Genomic DNA, 14,577 nt, shown 5'->3' on the forward strand with positions numbered 1-14,577 from the left:
TCAGATGTGTAGTTGAGCAAAACTGACTCAGCACTGCTAAGTCTCTGCATTCGCATAGGAATGCATTGGCCAGCCTTCGGCCAATCAGCGCTGGCTCTGCCGGAGGAGGCGGAGTCTAAGGTCGGACCTGAATGGAGACTGGTGTGGAGCGATCTTAGACTCCGCCTCCTCCAGCAGAGCCAGCGCTGATTGGTCGAGTTCCGTACTCTGGCCAATCAGCACTGGCCAATGCATTTCTATGGGGAAAAGTTAGCTTGCGAAAATCGCAAACTGACAGGGATTTCCATGAAATAAAGTGACTTTTATGCCCCCAGACATGCTTCCCCTGCTGTCCCAGTGTCATTCCAGGGTGTTGGTATCATTTCCTGGGGTGTCATAGTGGACTTGGTGACCCTCCAGACACGAATTTGGGTTTCCCCCTTAACGAGTTTATGTTCCCCATAGACTATAATGGGGTTCGAAACCCATTCGAACACTCGAACAGTGAGCGGCTGTTCGAATCGAATTTCGAACCTCGAACATTTTAGTGTTCGCTCATCTCTATTTACTACCCATCTATGAATACCCTTTCATGCCCCTCAATCATTCATGTTGCATCAGATATTACAATGCAGCACAATGTCTGTTATAGTTCCTGCAGGTCCATCTTCTTCCTTTGTATTAAAGGGAGATCACACAGGCAGTCTGTGAATGAAGACACCCCTGTTTATATTACACTGCAGCTAGTACAGGGTTCTCCAGAGTTAAAATCAGTCAGACATGCAAACTGCATGTGAGGACCATTCATTCAAACGACAAATAAAGATTATTTTCTTTATTATTATCTTTATTTTATACCATTGCCTATACTCAGCCAATGTTCTTGAAAACCGAGGAAATTCCTTTAACTAGCAGTAAGATATCCACTGCAGGGAGTTAGATGCATAATGGAGGGATATACCTTCTATCAATACCAGTATAAAGTTTATTAAAAATATGATCACTAAACATCCCCCTACACAACATTAAAAAAATGGCACTTGCATTTTAATTTCTTTCAATGGGTGCAAACAGTGAGATCCAGTTTGGATCTCAGACTTCCAAACTGGACAAACCCTTTAAAGCATACCTCCAGTTCTAAACCAATTGTACAGATCCACCTGCATGTCCATCACATGACCATGGACTGAAAGAGGCCAACTCCTTTAAAGAAATCATTGCTGGGTTTCTGACACGTGCCACACCACAGAAAGTTCCTGCATTTGTTTGTTTCCAATGGCAACAGATCATGAAAAAAAGACTCATCACTAAGATGGTTAGAGAATATCTTTAAGACTCTGAAAAATGTTAATTACTTATATTTAAATAACTGTTTAACGTTTAATTGTCTACTGATATAAAGATGGTTATGTTATGGAACGGGCAGCACAGTAGCTCAGTGGTTAGCACTGCAGCTTTGCAGCACTTGAGTCCTAGGTTCAAATCCTGCCAAGGGCAATATCTGCAAGGAGTTTGTATGTTCTCCCCATGTTTGCTTGGGTTTCCTCCGGGTACTCCGCTTTCCTCCCACACATCAAAGACATACTGATAGGGAATGTAGATTGTGAGCCCTATATGGGACAGTGACTGACAATATCTGTAAAGCGCTGCGGAATATGATGGCGCTATATAAGAAAGCATAATAAATAAATAAATAAATAAATGGAAAAACCTTTTAAATCGGCCTTTGCAATTAATTAAAACTAGTTTCCCACTACTTTCTCTTGGTTATGGTTTATAAACCGTTACCTGTTTTCTCGCTCATACATCTCCTTTGATGCGCCGCGTAGATGTTCAATTTCCTGATTTGTCTTCAGTCTAATTTGTTCCAATTCGTCGCGCAGTTTGTTTTCATATTCTGTTTTATAATGGTCTCTGTAAATAAAAAAAATGGAGATATATAAGGATTGATATATATATATATATATACACACACATACAATCTTAGCATTAACTTGGAGATGCAAACACACTTTAACTTACTCTTTAAAAATGTGATTTAAAAAATAAATAAATAAATTATATATTACTCACTAGTAAAATTCACTGGCACTTCACTGTTATCCCTTTTGTGGTCCCTGCTGTTCTTTGTCTATTTTGCTCACAAGCCATACATACACATAACTACTGCAGCCAATCATTGGCCTCAATGGTCACACCGAAAGAAGACGCAAACAGAGGCCGATCCAGACGAAGATGGAGGTGGCGCTGGAGATTTCTCTCGCAGCACTGGGGGTGAACTCATTTGCATACCAACGAAAAAAGGGATTTCTACCGAACCGTGGCCCGGAGAAGACATTTAAAGGTAGGAGAAGAATAGCCTTTCTTAAGGCTATTCCGAAGTGGTAGGCAGAAAAAATACAATTTTAATGATGGACTCCCTTTAAGTCATAACATTTAGTATCACGACTGAGGTAAGAGATTGGCTGCAGTAGTTGTGTAGATGCAGGAGACTCAATACTGCACAAATGTAAATAAAAACCAATAAAGACCATCAAAGCGGCTGAGGAAAGTCATTCTTGTTTTATTGTACTCTCTGCTTTAATACAATAGTTTTATAATCTGATACCCCATTGACAATGCTTTATCCTGTGGGTGTGGTTTCACACACAGTAACAAAAGCACAGTAAGGCCTGATTCACATCTGCATTCAGGTTTCCGTTCAGGAAGTTCGCTTGGGGACCCCCGAATGGAAACCTATCTGCATAAGAAAAAAATCGGTTACCTACGGAAACCTGCAGACCCCATTCACTATAATGGGGTCAGTGTGGTTTCTGCTCAAAAAATGCGGAGAAAAAAGGTGCTGCTTGCAGGACTTTTCTCTCCGTATATTTCAGGTGGATAGGGGAACAGAATGGCCCAAACGTGGATGTGAACCGAGCCTAAAGGTCTGAAATTCTAAAGTACTAACCTAGAAGCCACATATTTTTCATATAGTTCTTCTCTTGCTTTTTTGGCATCTTCCAGTTGACTTTGAAGCCTCCCCAATCGCTCCTCTTCATGGGCACAGCGAACATTCAGTTCCATGTTCTGTCGGTTTAGAAATTCCTTATCTTTTTGCAGCAAGGAAGCGGACTGTCGTAAAGTGCTGACCTGTATAATGGACAGAAATGCATTACAATAAAATAAAAAACCAAAAGTAACAAGTAAGGTACATCTCATTTGCCTAGGAACCTGGATATTTGCTATTGTTATGGTAGGCACAAGAATTTAAAAAAATAAATAAATAAAAATTGTACATGTGGTTGTGACTGGTATTGCAGCTTGGCTCGATTGAAGTGAATGGAACTGAACCGCAATACTGGATTCTGAGCGGCCATGTATATGGGGAGTACAGAACCATGAGTAAGGTGCTTAACCCCATTGTGACAAGGCCTTAAGGATGAAAACATTTTTTTGCATTCTTCAGTCATCACATACCAAGAGCTACAACTTTTCACCAATGTAACTGTATGAGAGCTTGTTTTTAAACTAAACCAGTTGTAGTGTTTAATGGCATTATCTTGGGATAGATATATCTCTGTGAGTAAATGAAAAGTTATATGATTTTCCAATATACTTTCTGTATTATTTCCTCGTGGTTTTCTAGATCTTTGCTTGCTGTCATTCATTATTTACCTCTTGTGGGTAAAAATCAGTCCATGGTCATGTGATGGACACAAAGGTAAGACTGTGCTCTGAATACTGTGCTGTGGCGAGTCATTCACCTGTGTATCCATCACATGACCATGGACTGTATATCATATGACTTATGGGATGATTTTTAGCCTACCAGATATTGCAAGTGGTAAACAAAAAAAAAAGTGTCAGTGGCAAGTCCGTGCATCAGGGTAAAACAGGGTAGTGTTTTTTGTGGGTTTGGAGCAATGGGGTCATTATTAATATTATGGGGCAATAACAATATAAAGGGGTATTACAAATATAAGGGGGAATTAGAAGGCACTATTTATCTCGAGAGGTATTAAATTCTGAGGTACTGGACTGTACTCATTTAAGGTGGGCCTACTGGAGTAATATTGAATAGAGGGGACAAATATCAGCTTTAATTCCAAAGAAAGGCAATGATCTGTTTACTGGTCCAACCACTGGGTACCACAAGATGAAGGAGCCAAGGCCTATTTTATGGCATCAAGATCATTTATAAGGCACATGCATTAATTTATTTCAAGGATTCATTTGGCGTATTAAAAAGAGACATTCATTTCAATAGTAAGCATTCATTTCAATGTGTCCTTCTATGCCAAATATCAGTGGTTGACATTATAAGGCTTAGGACAGCCATATACAGTAGACAACTGACAAACAACTCTCTCCCAACACCTCCACACTGGCAGATGTCAAGGAACCATGCGTATTATGTGGTTGGCCATTGTCACCGAAAATTAGAGGGTTCAGCCAAAATTAATTTAACATGTATGGCCAGTTTTATGTGACTGTTTCCTTGAAGGGAATCTATCACTGGCATTCAGCTCGTCTCCCTGGGCACGGTCAGTTGATCCCTACAGAAATCAAGGGGATGAGCTGAATGCAGGACAGGCATGTTTTGTGATGCTTCAGCAGTGCTAGTAATAGAACAAAATGCCCACAGTGCTTCATGATCCTCATTTTAATAAGGAATTACTTTTTCTCTCCATCCCTGGGGCTCTGAAGCATAAGAAAGGTATTGTTTTTATTCTAAAGAGGAAAAGCTTGGGCAAGATGGCACCCCCCCCCATAATTATGGACAGAAAGTAGAAAAAAATCTACAATGAGAAAATAAAAACATTAGAAAAAAAGTGATATTTCTCTATCTAGAATTAAAAAAATGTCCATACATATTCCATTTTAAAGGGGTATTTCCATAACTCTTGTTCTGCAGCTTGCAGGCTCTGTGTTCTCTTCACTTCCTGGATTTCTCGGCACATTGGTGGGCGGGTTTCACTTGCTCTGCTATCTGCTATGTTTGATGTCAGTAATGAGGGATTGGTTGTAAATGCATTACCACAGTATGACACTGATGTGTTAACTGATGTAACAGAGCTGGATTTGAGTCAGCTTGCATTACATACAGAGGTAACAGACTCCTTATCTCAGCCCTTATCAGCCAAATTCAATTAAACCGGCTGATAAGTGGAAAAGCTGAAGATAGACAGCACAGTAATCTCGGAGCTCTCACCTCCCCCCTCCCCTATCTGAGGAGCTCAGTTTCTTGTCAGCCCCTCCCCCCCCCCATGAGAGCAGGCAGCTACCTCACTTGGGAAATGAGCAGATAAGCCCAGTGGCCATAGAAACGCAGTGTCAACAATGAAGTGAATAAATTAAGATAGCGGCCAAACAAAGCAGTTTTGATAAAGCAATATATTTAGGAAAAGTCTTAAATCCACATAAACTAGCAATATAGATAGGATGCTTTTCATGGGACAACCCCTTTAAGACCAGGGACACATTTATCAAGCATTGTTGATAATGCTTGATAAAATAGAAGTTCCTTCTACCAACATTATGATGAATGAAGGTTTCCCAAATCAACAAAAAAATTGTCTGTTTTTGGAAGCTTTCGACATGTTGGATGTTCATAACCATGTTGACAGTTTACTGGTTGCAATAGTAGGAACAGCCAATGCAAATATACAGTAATAGAACTGTGCCTGATTTAAAACAAAAACAAAAAAAAACAACAAAACTGTGGAATAACACTACGTTTTACAGTCTCAATTATTCTCATCCTCACATTGCAGAAGAAAAGCTGCTAAAAGGAAAAAAAAATAGCAATGTTAGTTTTACCTGTGAAAATGCTGCAATTTCCACACAGACTTATATGGTGGAGGCAAAAAATGCAAAACGAGGCAGAGAAACAGTGGGGACCACCAGTATTTTTGGGGCTGCATTTTCCACAGCAGTGTAATCCCCGCTTGTGTGGTCAGGGCTAGTAGGGAAATTTGTTCTATGTCAGAAGACAAATATTATGAATATATTTGGCATTATTATAATTAAAGAGGGCTAAAATCAGAAAGTGTTTTTCTATTTTCTATTTTTTTTTGCTAATAACAAGAAACAAAAAAGCCATAAAAAGACAAGTTATGTTTCACAAAAAACAAAGACAGCAGCAAAATGTAGAAATCATTATTCCAAAACACAGCAATTCCACTTGGCCGTGAAAGGGTTAAGCAAGAAGATTAATTCTGAGTTGTATTACTTATTTATTTCAAGAGGAGATCCTGTAACAAAGACACGATTATAGCCTTATTAAACAGAGAGCAAACAGACCAGCCAAGAGCACAAATGGAAGTGCAGAAATTTTACTGTGCACACGTATTTACACAAGAAAAACGGAAAAGAGTATAATTAATTAAAAAAGGTTCATGGTGCCTCAGAGTACTTTACTAGGTCACCAGATCGACTTGCTTTCTGGCACAGTGATAGTAAATTGACAGTGCATACCTCTTATTTCACTCATAGAGGTTACGTGTGTGTATGATACACACATATATATATATATATATATATATATATATATATATATATATATATATACACTCACCGGCCACTTTATTAGGTACACCTGTCCAACTGCTCGTTAACACTTAATTTCTAATCAGCCAATCACATGGCGGCAACTCAGTGCATTTAGGCATGTAGACATGGTCAAGACAATCTCCTGCAGTTCAAACCGAGCATCAGTATGGGGAAGAAAGGTGATTTGAGTGCCGTTGAACGTGGCATGGTTGTTAGTGCCAGAAGGGCTGGTCTGAGTATTTCAGAAACTGCTGATCTACTGGGATTTTCACGCACAACCATCTCTAGGGTTTACAGAGAATGGTCCGAAAAAGAAAAAACATCCAGTGAGCGGCAGTTCTGTGGGCGGAAATGCGTTGTTGATGCCAGAGGTCAGAGGAGAATGGCCAGACTGGTTTGAGCTGATAGAAAGGCAACAGTGACTCAAATAGCCACCCGTTACAACCAAGGTAGCCAGAAGAGCATCTCTGAACGCACAGTACGTCGAACTTTGAGGCAGATGGGCTACAGCAGCAGAAGACCACACCGGGTGCCACTCCTTTCAGCTAAGAACAGGAAACTGAGGCTACAATTTGCACAAGCTCATCGAAATTGGACAATTGAAGATTGGAAAAACGTTGCCTGGTCTGATGAGTCTCGATTTCTGCTGCGATATTCGGATGGTAGGGTCAGAATTTGGCATCAACAACATGAAAGCATGGATCCATCCTGCCTTGTATCAACGGTTCAGGCTGGTGGTGGTGGTGTCATGGTGTGGGGAATATTTTCTTGGCACTCTTTGGGCCCCTTGGTACCAATTGAGCATCGTTGCAACGCCAAAGCCTACCTGAGTATTGTTGCTGACCATGTCCATCCCTTTATGACCACAATGTACCCAACATCTGATGGCTACTTTCAGCAGGATAATGCGCCATGTCATAAAGCTGGAATCATCTCAGACTGGTTTCTTGAACATGACAATGAGTTCACTGTACTCCAATGGCCTCCACAGTCACCAGATCTCAATCCAATAGAGCATCTTTGGGATGTGGTGGAACGGGAGATTCGCATCATGGATGTGCAGCCGACAAATCTGCGGCAACTGTGTGATGCCATCATGTCAATATGGACCAAAATCTCTGAGGAATGCTTCCAGCACCTTGTTGAATCTATGCCACGAAGAATTGAGGCAGTTCTGAAGGCAAAAGGGGGTCCAACCCGTTACTAGCATGGTGTACCTAATAAAGTGGCCGGTGAGTGTATATATAAATATATATATATAGTGTACTTTTAAATCAGATTTTTGCACATGATGTTGAGTGTTCCTTTTACCTCACTTATGGTTTTTTTGTGTGTTTTCATCTTTAGAAGTAATGGTAGATGTATTTTCATAGGGGTCAACCCATATTTGATGGGGGATTTTCCACTTGGTTCAATTTGAAGTCTTTTTCATTATTTCCCCCAGATTGTGCTATGTTCTTGTTGTTATTAAAAATCAAAGCATAAGAAATATAAAGGAGAGGACCCTTTTTGTAAACCAGGGTGTAATGTGGTATTATTTTGTTAATTTTCCATCTGCATGTGCACATAGCACCGTCATATAGATAACCTGGCCCACGACCCAATCAGTTCAATGTCAATAAAATCGGTAAGTTCTGCCTGTAAGTGGTTGCCATGTAATCCTGTGGCACGAGTGATGACATCACTGGATTCTTTGTGGCACAGGACGTGCTGATAAAACACAATCTATGTCTTCTCGACATGAACCTTCTGTACATCACAGTAACAGTGGTCTAATAGACAGTTCTCACTATATTACTCTTTTCCATTATCAGTCTACCCCTGACATTTAAGGAACATGTAGGTCTTGTTTTTATTCTCCTTAGCCTGTGATTGTGCAAAGTGACCACTGCAGCCAGAAAGGGGACATGTATATAGATAAATGGACCTGGCGGTGCTGGAAACGGAGGCCTGGAGAGAGGGAGTAACCAATTTATTATGGTTAAGGGCCGCTCAGCAGCACTACTAAAAAACAGAATTCTAAGTTGGAACACCCATTTAAGCCACTCTATTTTTAGAAAAGGGCTTTCTCCAGAAAACCATCCAAACAAGCCATACCTGTGCAGTCTCTCATTGTACTGTCATGACCTTGTAAATATAACAGACTAACTGAGACCTGTAGCGTCTTAGACGTCGCTCTTGGGATTTTTGCAATTTCTCTAAGCACTGCATGTGAAGCCATAGAATTTGAAAGGAGGCGTACTTTGTTTCTTTCATGACTTTATAATAGAAATTTGCAGTACTTGCCAGTATACAGTGCTTCGTTATTGACATAAGACTGGACGCACCTTTAAAGCTAACTTCAGGATTTCTAAGCTGAAAATAGTAAGACTAATGGAAAACATTTTTAACCATTTAAATTAATATACATTGGCAAAAAAAAAAAAAGGACGGAATCAATAACTGGAAAGTACAGACTTTAGGACGTGGCTTTTTCTGTGCTGTATGAGTGATCTGCTAGATATTTACTGCTTAATACCTTATACATACATTTTTATTAGTCACACCGCATTGAGTTTATCTGGGAGTGTGGCCTGCCTTTAAAGCAGCACTAACCACACACAAGGAAGTATTTCTTTCTTATTGTTGGCATCTCATTTAGTTCCAAAATATTTTCTCAACCGAGGCATTCCCAGTGGTAAGACAACCAATGTATCCTAGAATCATGTCATGCAATACGGCATGGCAACAAAAGTAGAAAGAGAGTGACCAGACTATGCAGGCAGATGTCCATAAAAATATGTTTATATGCCATACAATGAATTGCCAGACTTAGTCCACCTACTGAAGATGCCCACTATGCTGGGGAACAGATAATGGTTGGGGTTATTCTGACTACAATACCAAATAGCGGAAACAGAACCCCTTTGCATCTAATGGTAACTAATGGTAACCTAAACGTGACATTGAGGCCAGTTGCACACGAGTGTGCGCGCCGCTGGTCACGATTAAACAGCACAGCCAGAACATGGCCGTGCTTCCACGGCCCCAGTAATTCAAATGAATAGGAGCCATAGAAGCACCGCCGCAAAACCAGATAGGAATAGGACCTGTCCTATGTTTTGCAGCCTGGACTGTCGGCTCGCGTAATACATGTGTGTAGGCCGACAGAAATGAATGGGTCAGTGTGCTATCCAGGAAAAACTCAGACAGTCGTGAGCAATGGGCCTTAACCTTAAATGATACTCCTTCACCCCTCAGAGAGAACACTATTAGTGTATAGGAACTCTAAGAGAAGTAACACATGTCAATCTCTTAAACCACATCCCATGATTTATGAGAGACAACCTTGAGACCTACCGAGATCACCTCTCAGACAGACGGACTTGACAGTCTGACTTTGAGTATAATCCAATCCAAAGTAAATCTGTAAGGTTCCAGACAAGGCTTATGATCTCCTGTGGCATGGTTACTGCTGTTTTGGCAATAACATATATTACATAGTAAAGGCGTTTTCCAGCTCCAATTGATTTTCCATACTGATGACCTATCCATAGGATAGCTCATCACTAAGTCTTTTGCAGTGCAATGCCCAGAGCCCACAAATTGCTAATGAATAAGGGGTGTCTGCAGCAGCGCTACTATTCAAGGAATACGAGCGGCATAGCTGCCCCATTCACTGAATGGACAGGTCATCAGTATGAAAAATCCCTTTATTTTGTTCATGGATGTAAATGAGTTTGAGAGATAACTTAAGGTTGCCCAAATTCAGTAACTGTGATAAAATCAGAAAAGCTATATTAACACATTTAGCCCTCCCTGCTAGACTCTATTTACTTCAGGGGTCAGCAACCTTTTTAATCAAAAATGAAGTAGTCAATGTGTCATGTATTAATTGTAAGGATGTAGACCCCTACTTGAGTCACATAAGGCAAACTATAACCACAAAGGATTAGTTACTTAGGGCTCGTTCACATCTGCGCCTGGTCTCCATTCATACAGGTTTCCGTTTCCTGCACAAAACAGGGGCAGGAGATGGAAAGCTGCAGGACTCTTTCAAACCCATTCATTTGAATGGGTTTGAAAGATGTCCGGCCGTGAGCGCCGGTGAGTGTTTTATGCTCTCCGCCGTGAAACCGTTTTTTTTAAATTGGACACAGAGTCGGACATGCAATACTCTGTGTCCGATTTTAAAAAAACGAGAGCAGAAAACGCTCACCGGCGCTCACGGCCGGACCCGGTCTGACAGCTTTCCGTCTTCTGCATGAAATGTAATGGACGGTCGTTCATTATACTGTTAATCATGTCTGTCCGTTTTTTTCAGTGCATGCTAAGAAAGCAGAACGAAAAAAAGAAAAAAAATACAGATGGTATAATAACGGACATTAATAGAGACAAACTAATTTTAATTTGCAAACCACAACATAGTGTGTGAGGTTTGAGTGCTGAAACTCCTGACACTGGACAACATCAAGATGTTGCATTTGCAGCCTCACACAATGTTCTCGGCATCTTGTGTGCCGGGTTTGGTGACCCTGGCTCCATTGAGACCACGAGTTCTGTAATAGCTGCTATGGCTATAACAGCTGTAGTTGCACCACTGCTAGGAATAGCAGAGATGGTTTTGTGAAATCAGGCTTCTTGTGCGGATTCCATTAACCAATTTGGTTACAAATTGTAGGAAGACATGAAATGTAATCTTAACATCTGCCTAACTTTAGGGCATTGCTACCAAAGACAATTGAGAGCGAGCTTGTTACAACCAGCCTAGGCACAGCCAGAATGATTTTGTACTACTTATATATCTTGAACTAATGTGATGAGTATGCTTATTGTGCATAGCCTAATCTGGATGATTGTATAACACTACAGTTTGGCTGAAATCCTGTGAGACATGTTGGTTTGGTTTCTCCAGATAAAAAAAAAAAAAAAATCAAAGAACACTGGGAAATAAAATATAGAGTGGTTTGAACTGGTGAACTTGCCATATCACTTAGCACTAAGCTCTGCCTATGACGTACTTTACTGAGCAGACATAGTTGATAAATTATACTATATCGATGACCTATTGTTAAGATAATTTATCCATGTCAGATTGGCAGGGGGAAAACACTCAGAACTTCCACTGATAAACTGTTCTCAGCAGCTGTCATATGAAGTACAATCTAGGTAGCGGGCAGGCTGTACTCTCATAACCAAAACTGTTAGGTGCGCAATTCCAAAGAAGACTGGACGGACTACTCAAAAACCGACTTGTGATACAGAAGAAGGGTGGACAGCACTCCAAAATGACTTTCAAGAGCTTGCTTATTTTATTATAATTGTGATATTATCAGAATCCATGTAACGCATAAAGCCGCATAATAAGCATTATATAATCATAGGCCTTGATTTTGGGCTGTGGAAGCCCTTTATAAGGCTAGTTTGTAGTATCAAGTAAAGTATGGATGCAACGATGAGGAAAGCACAGGGTCCCAAAAAAGAGCCCTGGTGAAGTGCTATTATGGCTGAAGGGGCAGCTGTGATGCTATATGGAGAACAAAGACAGATGTAAGTAACTCTGTTCTCTCTGTAGTGGCTCTGTTGAGTTATTGTGACTCATCTATCTTTTACTTGTATAGGAGCCAGGGAAGTAGCCATAGAGGGTGAAGCGGTAGCAGTTGCTACTGGGCACTGGACCCTGAAAGGACCCCAAAGGTCTATTTGCCAGATAAAGTATACCAATACTGTTTGTTCAGAAAGCCATATTAAATATATCTAGGACTATGCAACAGAGGCTGTAGCTTACGCCTACATCTATGGGTAGAATTGTCCAAATCTATAGCACCAGCTGGCTAGGTTAGGTGCATGGCCAAGCCCAGCATGTATGTGTATGGGAGTTGGACAGCAGCAAAGGACAGAGTGTGGTCAGCTATAAGAATAATTCTTCAGATTATTTAGTGGTCAGCTGCACAATCCTGCTGTTATTCTGGTCTATATACTCATGTATACATGTTTTGTACTTACCTCCTGAGCCAAATCATTTCTTTCCTTTGACTGAGTCTTATATGTGGCATCCAGTATGTCAAAATTTCTCCTGAGTTCTAATAATTCCCGTTCAATAGAATCTCGTTCACTGTTGTGAGATAAAGATGATGAGACATTGGAGGATCACGGCTGTATCTAATACAATTTTACTGATATCTTATGTCAGAGTAAAGCAGAGGCACACTAACCAGGTACATACAGCTCTCAGTCACACTCTGCTCTTACTAAGGTCAATGGGAACCATAGGAAGCTGACAACTGGCAACAACTAGGACTATGTATATAGGTAAAACTCAAGGTGTTTGATGCTTAGGAAATCTGCAGAGGAAAGCACATCATAACAATGATGATAAGATAATAATTGATACCTTTTGACTTTGTCATAATTCTCTATCCTAAAGTCCCCTTGGTGGATGAGCTGTTTAGTGTCCGCCAGTTGCAGGGTTAACCTCTGACATCTTGTATCCAGCTCAGAGCGACATCTCCTCTCCTCTTCATAACTCTGCCACAAAAGAAAACCTCTTTTGAACTTAATACATGTGAACAGAAGTTCTAGACATCAGTATCACTGAAACTGTATTACAAGAACTGCAATAGAAAATATTAAACCTAAAAATATATCCCTCAAAATCCACAAAAAATAAACATAAAATAATCCATGAAAAAAATACATAATACCCAACCAGTAACTTTTATTATAATATTGACTCTATATTATGTATTTTAGGGGTATATTGATTTCATTGTTGCTTTGGACAATTTCATTTACTTATACATATACTTCATTTCTATTTATTTTTATTTTATTATTATTATACATTTATTTTTTGTGGGTTTTGAGGGATATATTTGTAGATTTAGTGTTATTTTTTCTATAGATCCTTGTATATAAGGGGTTACTGAGAACACATAATAGTAAATAATCTAATGTGTATTAAAGCCTTAAGGCCTAAGTCCATCAAGCAGCGGTCAAACTGTGAAATGGTGGCCATTACTATTACCGACCCGAATATAAGCCGAGGCCCCTGATTTTACCACAAAAAACTGGGAAAACGTATTGACTCGATTATTAGCCGGTGGGGGGGAAATGCAGCAGCTACTGGAAAATTTCAAAAATTCAAATTGCCAGAGTTTTTGGGTGCAGTAGACGCTGGGTGCTGGGGAAGGGGAGGGGGTGTTTTGGTTGTCTTTCTGCCCCTTCCTTGAGCTTGAGGACTGAGTTTTTTTTCCCCCCACTTGGAACTCAGCCTGGCTGAATATAGGGTATCTGCAGTGCTCCTATTAACCCCTTCCCAATGGAACAGGAGCTACAGATCCCCTATATTCAGTAGACCGGGCACCTTCAGACACAGGGATACCTAATGTGTATGTGTTTCACAGTAATTTTCTACTTTTATATGTATTCTAAGGAAAGGAGTGATTTAGAACTTTTATTAATTTAATTTTTTTTATTATATTTTTTTTAACCACTTCAGTACCGGGTCAATTTGTGGTCCAGGACCAGACACATTTTCGGTTTTTTTTGTATGTGCGGTTTTGAGGGCTGTAACATTTTTCTCGGGGGCACATAGGGCTTTTTTTTTATGTTGTTTTTATTTTCAAATGTGTTTTAATTTTTTTTTTACATCTGAGAAAATATAAACATAATAGGAGGGAAATTGTGTCTGGTTTTCACTTTATTATTTTTTATTTAATAACACAAAGTGCTACTGAAAAACTTTATAATATAGTTTTTCCTCTCCGTTACGGTAATTTTATTTTTTGTATGGTGTCGTCGGGGGTGGGGCTATAACCTTTAATAACGGTGTTTTATTAGCATATTATTTTATTTATTTAAATTATTGTATTTACATTTTTTTAAAAACTTTTTATTATATTTTATTTTTAGGTTTTTTTTCAGATTGTTTCCCCATAAGGTCATAAGAGACCTTTGGGGACATCTGATCACTTTTTTTTTTTTTTTGTTAGGGAGGCTGATTTTCCCTATAACTGAAGCTGCTACATTTAGCCTCAGTTGCAGGAGGAATCCAGCCTCTTGCACACTGTTCTTTACACATAC

At 39.8% G+C, this 14,577-nt stretch overlaps 1 protein-coding gene across 2 annotated transcripts in view; it reads right to left on the minus strand.

Moving 5' to 3' along the window:
• The window catches only part of PIBF1 (progesterone immunomodulatory binding factor 1), a 115,269-nt gene that overhangs the window by 90,226 nt on the left and 10,466 nt on the right, over window positions 1-14,577 (minus strand). For both annotated transcript variants that reach the window (XM_075265419.1, XM_075265420.1), the window contains exons 3-6: window positions 12,887-13,020; window positions 12,499-12,607; window positions 2,930-3,111; window positions 1,768-1,893 (exon numbers count right to left, since the gene is read on the minus strand). In XM_075265419.1, the coding sequence (XP_075121520.1) occupies window positions 1,768-1,893; window positions 2,930-3,111; window positions 12,499-12,607; window positions 12,887-13,020 (551 nt within the window). The remainder of the gene's footprint in view (window positions 1-1,767; window positions 1,894-2,929; window positions 3,112-12,498; window positions 12,608-12,886; window positions 13,021-14,577) is intronic.

Source organism: Leptodactylus fuscus, chromosome 2 (genome assembly GCF_031893055.1).
Source record: "Leptodactylus fuscus isolate aLepFus1 chromosome 2, aLepFus1.hap2, whole genome shotgun sequence".
NCBI lineage: Eukaryota > Metazoa > Chordata > Amphibia > Anura > Leptodactylidae > Leptodactylus > Leptodactylus fuscus.